The sequence below is a fragment of the Pelecanus crispus genome, chromosome 2 (genome assembly GCF_030463565.1).
Source record: "Pelecanus crispus isolate bPelCri1 chromosome 2, bPelCri1.pri, whole genome shotgun sequence".
Taxonomy (NCBI): domain Eukaryota; kingdom Metazoa; phylum Chordata; class Aves; order Pelecaniformes; family Pelecanidae; genus Pelecanus; species Pelecanus crispus.
Genome location: NC_134644.1, coordinates 150881169 through 150894928, shown reverse-complemented (window position 1 = coordinate 150894928; position 13760 = coordinate 150881169). Strand labels below are relative to the sequence as shown.

General features: G+C 37.1%; 1 protein-coding gene across 5 annotated transcripts in view; it reads right to left on the bottom strand.

Moving 5' to 3' along the window:
- Positions 1–13760, bottom strand: part of VPS13B (vacuolar protein sorting 13 homolog B) — a 482687-nt gene that overhangs the window by 361003 nt on the left and 107924 nt on the right. For all 5 annotated transcript variants that reach the window (XM_075705900.1, XM_075705902.1, XM_075705904.1 and 2 more), the window contains one exon: positions 11541–11725. In XM_075705900.1, the coding sequence (XP_075562015.1) occupies positions 11541–11725 (185 nt within the window). The remainder of the gene's footprint in view (positions 1–11540; positions 11726–13760) is intronic.

The following is a 13760-nucleotide window of genomic DNA, read 5'->3' as shown; positions in this document are numbered from 1 at the left end:
TGCAGAGGTGCTAGGATATATCACTAGCTTCTCTAACACTGGGATTCTTGCACTTTCCTGTGAATCATCCAGTATTCACTTTGCAGAAAACAGAGCCAGACTACAATATACTCCCGCTAAGGTGGCAATTCATATGAAAAAGAACTAAATGTAGTTTCTTAACAAGATCAGACCCCTTAGAGCAATGAAGCTTTTCTTCTTCCAACAGCATGTTGACAAAACACATATCAAGGTCTTAAACTGGAAAATTTAAAAAATTACTGGAATACTTCAAAAAAAAAAAAAACCCTTTGCATCAGTCTAGATTTAAAACATTTCTATAACACTACCCGAGAGCTGCATTTCTTCTTCATTTCTGTATTTTCTACATAGTCACTCCCCTTGCCCTGCAGGGCCCCCCCCCCCAGTTATTACTGAAGAGGAAAAAAATGGTTACAAAAATCCCCAGTTCAGAAAAAGCACCTTTAACAAGAAAAACAACATTTGAAGCTACCACGCAAGAGACAATTTTACCCCTCCATACTTAACTGATCAGATCCCCTGCTGTTTATTAAAGAAAAGCAGAAAGAGAGGCAAAACAAAAGGAGACAGGAAAAAGATCAGAAGATGTCCAATAAACAAAAGGATCAAATATCCTGGCATCTGACACAAAAACAGTAAAAGAAGGAAAAGATCATGAAAGAGATGCAGCAACAAAACCAGGGTATAAAGACAGGAGAGATCAGCATAAGAAGGTATACCACCTGGATTTATCATGTTGCCCTCAAAACAACAAAAAAAGGCAAAAAATAAGGGTGAAAAAGAAAAAAAAATGAAAAAGTAAAACATGTATTTGGTTTGATCTGTATCCATACCAGCCTTATAATGTAATTTTAACAGAAAGAAACTAAGCTCAGACTGGGGACTACGCTTATTTAAATAATCACCAACTAAACCCAAGGTGTTTCTGGAAATAGCTCTGATTACTTTCTCTGAGACAACAGCAGCCCTGGTTCCAGACTACGTTTTGGAGTATGTTAAGCAGATGTAGGAGCTCTTGTTTTGCATAAGACAAAGCTCCCAAATTTCAGAAGCTGTGGTTATACACAGAACTCTGTAATCTTAATATTTGAGCTTTTAATTAACGTATCACATAGTGCGGTATGTATCTTTATTCATTAAAAAAAAAACCCAAAACACTACAACAATACTTCCCTACAATAGTACAACACTTCAAAGCAGGATGAAAGCAGTTACATCTGCTGTGCCATACTTAATTTTCCTATTACACTTCACACAAACAGAAGGGACATACACCTCCCTTCCTTCATTTATTCCTCAGTAATTCCCCTCCAAAAGCAAAATCAAAACTGTAAAATGTTAATTTAAAATTTTTCTTGCTTACTATAGTTTCCTGAGAATCTGACATTTCACTAACTTTGTCTGCCTTCTTTTTACTACCTGTTTATGTTACTATTTCTACCATTGGTAGAATTTTTCTCCAGAAGAATTGCCCACCTTTAGAGGCATAATATTAGCTTAATCTAACCTAAATTCATGGTCAAAGCACTGCTCTGGTTGTAGGTTAGTGTTTTCCAGTAAAAATACACTTTCTGTCCTTACCATTACCTTATTACATGTACTTGCCATTAATTTTATTCTATGACTATGAGGTGGACTATACATGTAGGAAAAACATTATTCTTTACCGCAAGGGTCACAATAACCATTCCTCATACAGTCTGCATTTCAACAGCTTAACAACTCTCCCATAAGATATATTCCTGGAGAAGAGTATCTTTTTCTTGAATATCCATGCAATTACAAAGTGGGATTTGGATCTATAATCTCTAGGTTTAAAGTAATCACAGCATATGTAGCTTTTTAAAAAGCCTGATTTAATATAGTAATAAATCATGTGGGGCATCAGACTAGCAATTGCTATTGCAGAACGTAATACTCTGATACCTTTCTGTGGCAAATATCCCATTGGTACTTATCACCTTACCTTGTCACAAGAACCAAAGTGCCCCAAAAATGGGAAGTAATTTTCTACGTCATTCACAAGAGTTCGTTACATAAAAGTAATTGTAGAGCATACTTCTATTTTGTAAACTATTAGCATTGTAGGCATTGTTATAATTAAGCAACACTTGGAATCTGTCACATGATTTCAACTTAGTGCAGCTTTTATTCCATCAAGACTTCACACATTATGTAAACTCACTACTCAAGATCTGCCTTCATTATTACATGTTTGTAAACAGAAAACGTATTTCCACCATGTTGAATAGTTTATAAAGGTGCTTATTCTTAAATCTATCCACTTCTGATTATGCCTTGGGTTTTTTTTCCCCCTCTGAAATAAAGATTACTACTACAGCAAACATATTTTTACTACAAGTTCTTCACAGGAACTTCCTCAGTTCGGAATGTACTGGTTTTTCATTTCATTCACATTCCCCAATAATCTATTCCATTCAAAATTTCCTTGCTGGTATTTCTTGCCTCATCAAGATCAAAACTTCTAATTAGCCTGCTACTTTCCAAACTGCAAAATTTCTCATTCTGCATAACAAGGAGGAAGATATGCCATAAGTCCTTCCAATTTCCTTTGAAGTGATCCAAGCTGTTTCTGGATCACAAAGCATTTTTATTAACTTTAACCCAACAACAGCAAAAAAAAAAAAACAAACCCCACACTGTTACTCAAACAAAACTACTGTCTTGCACAGCATTACAAACTGAACAAACTATTTCACTCAGACTGAATGAAATGCATAACAGAGTGACACAATATAATCTTTTCTCATTACCTTTTTTCTTTTTATGTGCATAAACCTGAGGATAGTAGGGTTTGTTTTTCCAAGAACAGATCTTCAGTGAGAGTATAACATCTGTAGTGACAATCTGCATGGGAAAGCTTACCTGGAACATTTTCTTCTGGATCTACAGTAATTTGGAGAAGGGTTAAATACCTAATTTAGGCACTATCTTTGTGCTCTTTTTTGATACTTACAATTCTTGGCACTTGCAGCTGACAAAAGTGAGGAAGATCCCCACCCATTTTTTCAACCGTGTCCATACAGAAATTTTAATATTTTATTTACCCAAATGGAGAAACAAAATGGAAAATGTGGATGTATTATGGAGAGATGAATGGCACAGAAAGGGATTCTTACACCAAACTCTAACTGAATACTGAAATTTAATAGCTGACACATTATTTTAATATACATACAGCGCATTCACCTAAACAGTACAGAACGATTAGAAGGGGGAAGAGTGTGCGTATGAAAATATTTTACAGTCTAAGCTAAGGATCTGCTATTATTTATTTACTGGAGGGGGGTTGGTTGGTTGTTTTATGATCACTCCAACAGTGGCATTTTGAAACAGCACTACAGAATGTCATAGCACACATTTACAGTTTTTAAATAGCAACTACTGAAGGCCGAGAAATGAAACTTGTGAACAAAACCCTGTAACAGGCAGTTTTAGCAGCCCACAACAGCTTTGTTTATATTTTAAGATGAAAGGAGGTCCCATGAAACCAAAAGATTAGACAAACAGTAGACAGAAATTATTGATCATTTGTTTGTGTTGTATCACCTGTATGCATTTGCATTTACCTGTCAGAATATCTCACTATATAAACTGATCTAATATCCGACAAAGTAGGATTCTTTAATCTGAAGGGGAAAGGAGAGATACTGACTTCTGAAATTTCCACAACTGTCAAACTACCACAGAGTGATGGTCTGAGCTGGAAGTATTCAATGTCACACACTAGTATACTTATTAATCAGACAGTGTGACTGAATTTGTGTGTACTGATAGCATCAAAGCTCAGGTTAAATCTAGTTGACATGAGAATTAGAACAGGAAACAGATTCCAGAGGCACCATCCCTGAGTTTTAGCACTAGCTAGGACTCCTCAGTTATGATTTTGCTTTAATGCTTAAATAGGTGAAAAACAGCAGTAATTTGACATATTAGCAGCCTTTCCAGCATGTATGAGAAGGTTTGCGATGAAGATGCAGCCAGGCTCTTCACAGCAGTGCATAGTAGGAGGATGACAGACAATGGTCATATATTGAAACAAGAAACATATTCCGCCTGGATAGGAGGAGAAGCTTTCTCAGCATGAGAACAGTCAAGCAGTGGTACAGGTTGCACAGAGAGGTAGGGCCTTCTTAGCCTTGGAGATTTTCAAGGACTGACTGGATAAAGCCCTCAGGAACTTGGTCTGATACTATAACTGACTGTGATTGTAGCAGAACATTGGGCTAGAGACCTCCTGCAGCCCCTTCCAACTCGAATTTTCTGATGACCTTCCAACTCAAATTTTCTGAGCAAAGAAATCGTTTCCTTTTGCTCTTCTGAAAAGCACTGTTCAGCAAATGGTAGCATGACTGGCATCAATACTTCTGTTGTAGGACCTCTGCATGCACCTTCTTAAAACACAGACACCAAAAAACCACCATGGCCTTCTCATTCATGCTTTATTCCTGCATCAGCAACCACTGATGGCTTCCTAGTTCACTCTAAATTTGAACCTCTCTGGGTACTCCCCCAAAAAAAGAATGTTTCTTTCTGTTATCTCTGAAGCTTTCTTCCGTGTCTGCTCTGAGCTCTTCTCAGAAATTTTCCAGTTCCTATTATGCAGCAGATTCACAGAATCATAGAATTGTTTAGGTTGGAAAAGACCTTTAAGATCATCCAGTCCAACCATTAACCCACACTACCAAGTCCACTCTAAGCCAATCAAGGGTAGACTAGACTAAACCATGTCCCAAAGTGCCACATCTACCTGTTTTTTGAACACTTCCAGGGATGGGGACTCCACCACATCTCTGGGCAGCCTGTTCCAATGCTTGACCACCCTTTCCGTAAAGAAATTTTTCCTAATTTCCAGTCTAAACCTCCCCTGGTGCAGCTTAAGCCCATTTCCTCTCGTCCTATCGCTAACTACATGGGAGAAGAGACCAACACCCACCTCACTACACCCTCCTTTCAGGCAGTTGTAGAGAGCGATAAGGTCTCCCCTCAGCCTCCTCTTCTCCAGGCTAAACAACCCCAGTTCCCTCAGCCGCTCCTCATAAGGTCTGTGCTCCAGACCCTTCACCAGCCTTGTTGCCCTTCTCTGAACACGCTCCAGCACCTCAATGTCTTTCTTGTATTGAGGGGCCCAAAACTGGACATGTTCTTCCCAGTCTTCTTGTCATAACACTGAATTCCAGTAGCTTAGTCTCAATATGCTCTATTGCTCTTAGAAAAGAAGCCACCACCTCAACCTCCCTGTAGAATTTTTCACTTGATGCAGTGCATGGCAGCTAGAACAAGTCAAAAAGGCAGCCTACCTCCCTGCTGTCCAAACACACCTTTTTTAATAGAACAAGAAATAACATAAAGCTAACAGCTGAACAAACAAAACAGGTGCTCTCAGTCACAGCTTCCATTGCTATTTGTGCAAATAAACTACAGACTCTGGAGGAAGGGCACTATTTATAGCTCTAAGCTTAGGTGTCTTGTTTTTGGTAGCCCACCAACATACCCAACAAGAGTTAGCTGTTAATTTCAAGGTACACACTGAACTGAGCTCTCCTGCAATTCTGAAACACAGTTCAACTCAAGAACCTTATATACATTTATGTATATCTTTAGATTTCATGCATATATGTATTCCTTTCACAACCTATTGATTTTTTTAGCTTTTCTTTTTCTCCTTGACTGTGCTGTTGACACTATGTATACATTCACTTTCACCACAACAGACATTTAAAAAGTCTCAAGTGGATTTTTAAGTACATTAGATTTTTTAGCATGACATTACAAATCAGAGTTAAGCTTTTATGAATGCCTTCAGTATGCTTACCACCATTCTTTCATCAGAATGCTGCATTTTTCAATTTCAAAGCTCATCAGTGTGTGTTAATTAGACCAGAAAAAATAAAAAGCAATTATAACTACTGGTTTACATGCATACTTCAAATGTTAGTTCCTCACTTCAGGCCACTACAGGATCACTGCTTCAGGCAGAGGATTTATTAAGAAGATACTCAACAAGCTAAACCCCACTGATTACATATTAAAGTGATAAAATGTCCCACCCATCCCATGTTCAGTTTAAGTCAGTTCATGACTTAAGAATATCACTGAAAATGTCTACTGTGAGATGAAATAAAATATTACACACAACTATATTAAGCTCAAATAATGAAGATAAAGAACAAATCGCGCTTAGGTTGCTTATCCAGACTCTGCTTCCACCTGAAATTAGAGTTGATAATATACCAGACTTTCACAGAAATGTACAATGTATAAAAATACTATTTACACATTGCATTCAGATGCCGACATGAAGGATGAGGACACATGTGGGCACAGTCACCCATGCAAGACAGTAAACAGTTTATACTGTGCGAGTTTCATACAGATGTGTCCTGCCACTCCCAAGCAATTACTTAAGAGAATATGCTCTTACACTTTGATTTTAAACATAAAGTTTAAGTCATACTCCTCAAAATGAACGCCAGAACTGGCCATATTATGTGGAACAAACAGAGATTAAATGCCAATATGTTGCAAGGAAGTGATTAGAGCTTAACAACCTGCACTACCACTAACCTTCAAAATGTTGGGTTTTGCTGGGTTTTGTGTTTCGGGGTTTGGTGGCAGGGGAGCAGGTAAGAGGAAAAAAGTAGTTTTAAAAACAGGGGTATTAGAAAGGCAAGTCACTTATTTCAGTCTTTTTCCTAAGTGGTTAAAAGAACTATGCAGCAGCTCCACAACCCTTTTTTATATGTACACCTGGGAAGAATACTGAATCCTGTTACTTTCCTCAGTGTTACCCTGATGTGGTTTAGACCAGATGTTTAAATGTTACAGTATGTACATTTTCTTCTCTTCTTCCAAGGCAAAAGCAAAATAAGAGGAATATTTGACTTCACTCCACAAGAGACCTATTTAATAGTTTGGCGGTTATGTAAGTAAAGGTAGCTTGGCTAAGTCAATGTTGACGACATACAGAACGACATGATCCTAATGAGTTGGAAAATATTGGCTCTCATGAGATTCAACCAGATGCTACTGCGCTGAGAAAGCTACTGTATTATTGAATTTCATTTTTATGAGGTAAAATTTATTATTCAACCATTAAGGTATCCCACATGAAATCTTGCATAAAATAGTTTTACAGTTACTTTCTGGAAAGTAGATTTTATTTTAACTTTAAGACATCATTTACATGAGGGATTCAAATGCCTATTTGATCACCTTCAATAGAGAAATGTAAGGTCTGCAAGCAATTTTCCCAAAAATACCAGATTAATGGAACAGAACTGTCAACAAAATAATGAACTACCTGAATAGGACAAGGAAAAAGTGGTAGCAAGTTCCAGTTTTCCAGAGTAAACTAAAGCCATGTGTGACTGTGTATATGTTTTCTTGGCAGGCTGAAATGGTTAGAAACTGAGTGCTTCAGGTACCTACTAACAAATAATGAAAAAATACACAGTAAAATTACTCCATAGGATTAATTATGCTCAGCCTTTGAAAGATCCTAACTGGCACTATTTTCCTAAAATTTTGGTATTTTGTACACTTACTGTTGTAAAAAAAAGTATAATAATAATAATGTCAAAGAATTTTATTAACATCAATACATCTACTTGCAAAAATGTAGAAAGCATGATGCATTTCAAATTCGTGTTTGCTTCCACATTTATAGTGGATGAAATACAAAATGAGGATGTTTCACAAGCATGTGCAAGCATAAGAACTAACATATTAACTGACATATTCACTGACATGTAACACACTGTTGTGCTTGTAGACCAAAAGTATTATAAAATAAAACCAAAACACAAACATAAATTTCCAAAGAGATATGTGTGGGTTGAAGACTGGTTTTGTATGTAATGCATTATGAAAAAGTTAATAATGCCTTTTTCTTGACCCATGAAAAAGAGCAGTTGTTCCCAGCTGGCTTATTTATTGATTCTTATTTTGCATTTTGTCACTTTGTACTCCCATCTACTATTTCAGATTTTCTATTCTTTTTGTTCTTGCACAACTCCTATTTTAGGCAGTATGAATTCTTCTTGTACTTTTTAATGGTAAAGCCTACTCATTCAAATAATAAGTTTCATTGTTTATATTTATCTCAAATTTGTTAATTGTTGGCTTCTCTGAACCCTAAAAATACCATTTGACATTTGAAAAGAACATTTGCTATGTAGGCATTTAAAACTATGGATTACAAAAGTGCTGAGGTGTCACTGCAATGAAAGGAGTTAGGTGCTTTCAAAAATCCCATTAAGCCATTACCTGTACCTTTAAACTCCAAATCAGTTATAATTAAAAATCTGCTCTTAGCAAAATTAAATAGTCTCAAGCTAAGGCAGGCATAATATTTAAACATATTTACAATAAACAACTAGTGTAAAAAACATACATCCTTCTTGAATTACTCATTTTACCTGTCCTCCACAAGTTCTGAGCTCAATCAGCTAGTCACAGTACCGAACATATCTTTTTACTGGTAGTTTTAGCATAACACACCTTACTAATACATATGACAAATACAAATTTCAAGTAGCACAGGCACTTCATTCTTAAATTCCGAGAGAAGCCAAACACACACAACTTACTTCTAAGACTTCAGAACTTACTTTTTCAGACAGCTTGCCTTTGGACAAGTTAACCAAAAGAGAAACTCTCAGACTGTCTGATGAAGACAGCAAGTCTAAGAACCAACAAACTATGAAATACTTGAGGAAAGTGGTTTTCACCTAGTAGAAAAAGGTTTCTGGAGAGCCGGGGGAGGAAGGTAGGTGGGAGACATAAGAGTGTCAATCTTCAAGCAATTTTCCCTTCCTGGTATTCCATGAATCCTTTCCCAACAAGAATTTGTACAGGAAAGACCTTGAGAGTTTCTTCTGAATCCCTACAGCACCTTCAGCCTAAATTAGTTTTGAAGGAAGTTTTGGAGCAGAAAAACATTTCTGCTCCAGACAAAACCGTAGGACAGAACCCCAGATCCTGGCTGTAAATTCTGTTCCTATGTTTGTGGAAATACACAGTGCAGAGCTCCCTTTTTAAACTACATCCAGCGAAAGTCTTTCAGCACTTACTCAGCAGACAGGTTCCCAAAGAGGCCTTCATACCTTGTGAGACGCTCCACAGCATGTCAAAAGCCCAGTAGTCATGTGTTCTTCTCTGATGTTCTCTTCTCCTCCTGCAACTCATGTATCTGTACTTGTCTTCGTATTAAATTTTGGCTTTCTTAACCTTTACTACTTTTCTACTCTTTCTATCTGCTCTTCTGGGCTTTGTCTTCCTCTTTATCTCTCTTCCCTTTTTATTAGCTGATCGTCTTTCTCCCTTTTTCCTTCCGTCCCATTTTTAATCTCTTTTCTTCCCCTAATTCATCTGCTGTTCTTTCCCTACAGCATGTCTTAGTCCATATTGTAAGCACGGTTTCAGTGTCACAGTTTTAAAACTGGAGGAGATGTCTGTGTTGGAAAAAGCATACAACTAGGGACCATAATTCCTGCTAAAAAGAATCTACCCTGAGGGGATACAAAGGCTTGTGGTATCACTTTTGAGTTCAGGTAATGCTGAATCAATACGTTATGGAGGCACATCACTCACAAAAAGCACCTGGCACAAAACCTCAATAAAGACATAAGGAGCTCAGCAACAACTGTTTCAGCCCAATAACTCTCTTCAATCACCACACGAAAAGTGGTAATACAGACATAGGCAGTTAAGAAAGACATTGGCTATGTAAACAAATGGCAAACACACTTGAGCCTAGCTATGCGCAAGTAGTAAACTACAGAATAAAAATTTGAAGTCTCAGTATATTTTCAAAATTGGCAGAACAGATCTGGAAGGGTAACACATAACTAGAACATTTCTATAGGAGGGCACAGTTTGTTCACAAAGGACAAAAAAGCATGGTGGTGTACTGTGTATCAAGAATGTGTAAACTCCTGTGAGCCAGACTGTAGGCAGGCAGATTTGCTGGAAATCTCTGGATATCAGCAGACCATTAAAAATAGGAGGACAAACTACATAAGCCCTTTCTTTTCTTGAGAATAATGTCATGTCTGGGCAGGGGGGGTTTATTTATTTTTAACAGGGGGATAAGAATCTAGATAGAGCCATAGCTGTTTGTCCTGCTATATTTCTAATTAGTTAGAAAGATGGCTTTTAGAAGTTTGAAAATGTAAAGGTAGAAGATAATTTGGGCAACAGTACTCATTAAATACACAGTTTATGATTCCTGTAAGAGTAGAATGAAAGCAATTCATTGAACAGTTCATTGAACAGGACTGAAACATGTTAAATGACAGAAGAGGTTAGTTTGGAACTGTGCAAAGCCTAAGACCATCTGAAAAGATCAAATGACTGTATTTTCACATTTCTCTGCAGTGTGGATTGTAAACCTGCTACCTTCAGAAGTACCAGTGCTTGAAAATAAAACCTTACAATCTCATCCTTAGGTGACCCACACAGAATCAAGGAATGAAGAGAATCAGTGACAGAAGGAAAAACTAAGCACTTAAAACAGTTATTCCAAGGGTTACACACCTGAAAATACAACAGTTCTTTTGCACTGTCAGATCAACACAGATTTAACTTTAAAAAACAGCAGGACTGACAAATAGGACTGAGAAAAACAGGACTGATAAAGACTTTCAGTGGTAGTCTAATCTACTGTTCTGTTTCAAGTCATGATTTACTACATCTGAATCATTCTCCTAACACGTCCTCCAAGACTGGTAATGATGGAAATTCCAAAAGATCTCCATTATTCTTGTTATGTGTTTATTCACAACAGATAAACAATAATGGTCCTAAACAATCGTAGGTTTAAGTTATTCTAGCCTGCACAGTAATATAAAGGAAAAAAAAAAATTATCTTCTTCTGGATGACCTTTATGCACTTGAAGACTGTGGTCTCCTCTGTAAACTGGTCAAAATCCTTAATTTAATCCCAAAATCCATGGGTGTTTTGCAAAAGCATGACAGGTAACCAATTTCATTATTTATATCATCACTGAGACATGCATATCTTCAGCAATTTCACAACAGTTAAGTAACATTTATTTATGAAACTGGATGAGAAACATCTGCAGACCTTTAAAAAAAAAAAAATCAATGTATGCCACTGATTAATAAAGCCCTTAATAATCCAGTATTTTTTTATTTCCTCCAACAGCTTCACCTCTGAATGATCTTCAGTTACAACATTGCACCATATAAGGTAGCAAGGGTGGATGTTTCAGATGAGGGAAGCATGGAAAAATTATCCTGTATGGGAAAATTAAATGCATCCAGAAATTGGTGCCAAGGAGTGAAGCTTTGTGGCTTAGCTTACATCCTGGATTTTAAGCATAAGCTATAAATACCCATATACACACAAGAAACATTCTGTCTGTTAACTACTATAAGTAAAAACCTGGATTTAAAGGATATAGTCATATGCACATTCACTAGAAGTGCTCTGTACCATAATAAATACTTAACAAAAAGCATCACATATTTACCTGAAGTTTGGAAAACCTCATTCAGTAAAGCTTCATTTACCACCACCGAACTGACATTTCCAACAGGATGGCACCAGCTCTGATAAATAGTTTGAAGCAGAAGGGTTTGAGCTCTAGTTGCTTGAACTGTCAAATTAGGAAGCTCAAATATGCATTCTGTTAGGGGGACATGAGCTCGCTTGGTCCTGTTTAAAATATTGAGAGGAAAAAAAAGGAAAATCATTACTTCAGTGCATAAAAATAACAATTTAAAAACTTAGTCACAGAATACCAGGCTATAAGCAGTTAGTTCGTAAGGTTGGAGCTGTGTGCCTGTTAAATTTCTTCTTGTAAGAGCTGATTCTACTTGTACTGAAATTCGCCCTAAATAGGACTTCTGTTACAGGATTTAACCTTACATGTCCCTCCAAAACATGAGAGGAAAAAATCAAATATTTTCATCTAATTATCTCTTGGTTTTAAACTATTTACTAAAACCAATTTCAAGTGCTCCCACCAAAATAAGAGCTACTCATAAAATCGTGCAGTTATTAAAAATACAGAAGAAGGTTGTTCAAAAATTGAATTTTCTGAAATATTTCTATTTAAAAACTCACAGTGAATTACTAGATGAGATATGTCCAGTGATCCAAAAAACATACAGACAACAACTAGACAACAAAAAGCCCCACATTCCATATTTCTCCTTATATTCCATATCTGGCAGACATAGAGCTCATTAAGTTATTCTAATATTTTTCAATGCCTTGTACCTTATAATTGGGGAGGAGGAACAGGTGGGGTCAGGCATTGGGAGGATAGTGCAAAGTACAGGACATTCTATTTGGAAATAAATTCTTCTGTGACAATAGAGTCCACTATCAACACAAAGGCTCTGCCACAACTATAGCAAAGTTAGCAACTTACTTTTTCTTCCTAATATATACACTATTACCTGAACTTAAGCAACAGACTGATTTGCTACATTCAGCAAAATCTGCAAAGGTTCTTTAATATTCTCATTTTGGAGCCTTTTCCTGCAGCATATTTACAACATTATTATTCTTGCCCTGATCACCTCCTGGTCCATCACTGAAACTTACTTTTTGTGCTATTTAGCATTATTTTCTCTAGTGTCCCCAAAATATGGTCACTGATACATAGATTAGCTCATTCTCATCTGGAGAACCTCCTCCTTTAGAAGACTTTAGGGACAAGCCTAAAGCCACATGAAAATTAACAATATTATGTTAATGTTCCATTGGGAATCAGAACCTCAAATGAGGGAAAGCTGCTGATGCTGCTCACACAATCCCTTAGCCCAGGGAAAAAAGCATCCTTTACCAAAATATTCAAGGGACCGAACGTGTCAAGACGTTCCCTTGCAGACACTGAATGGCTCTTTAGATCAGCAAAATCAAAACCTTCCAAGGAACTGTCACAAGCAGTGACATACTGCATCTCCTATCTGGTTCCAGAAGAAAAAGCTTGCAGCCATATGACCTAACATACATGAGATCATACTAGCAGTAGAGACTCTTCAGGAGGCTCCAAGAATACAGAAATAGGCTATTCCTGATGCTCAAACTCTAAAATCTGTAGCAGCATGAAGCGACACAAAATTCTGGCAAGAAGAAGTAGACTTCCTTGCACATTCTGCACCCGATGGGGAGAGTGGCCCTTCACCAAGAAAACTGTGAAGAAAAAAAGCACATCATCATTTCTCAGACCAATGATCATTATCATCTAGATGAAGAAGCAGAATAGCAAAATATTCTGCTGCTAACACTTTTGGCCCATAAGCTGCAGATAAGGCCTGTGTGACATATGAAACATTGCTGGGAAACAAGTAATGCGAACATCAGAATACATCTATCAACTACCATGTTCACATGGTGGTACAGCCAAAGGTAATGTCATCACTTTGAATTTGGACTTGCACGTACAAGCATTCACAAACAGATCTCCTCCCCCAATTCCTTGTCAATACCAGGAAACAGCTAACTGAAAACTGTTTTCTCTGAAACAAGAGAAATTAAGTGTTACATACCTACAGTATAAACAATCACCCATATCTAAGATGGCTGTATAGACCCTTTGAAGGTAAAAGGAAAGAAAACCTCACATATACATAACAGAGATCCATTCATTCTAGGTCTGAGGATTAAGTGAACTGCTTTCTGCAGGGCACTATTTCTGCCCACTGCCTATAAAGGGAGATTGAGATAATTATCTCAGTTG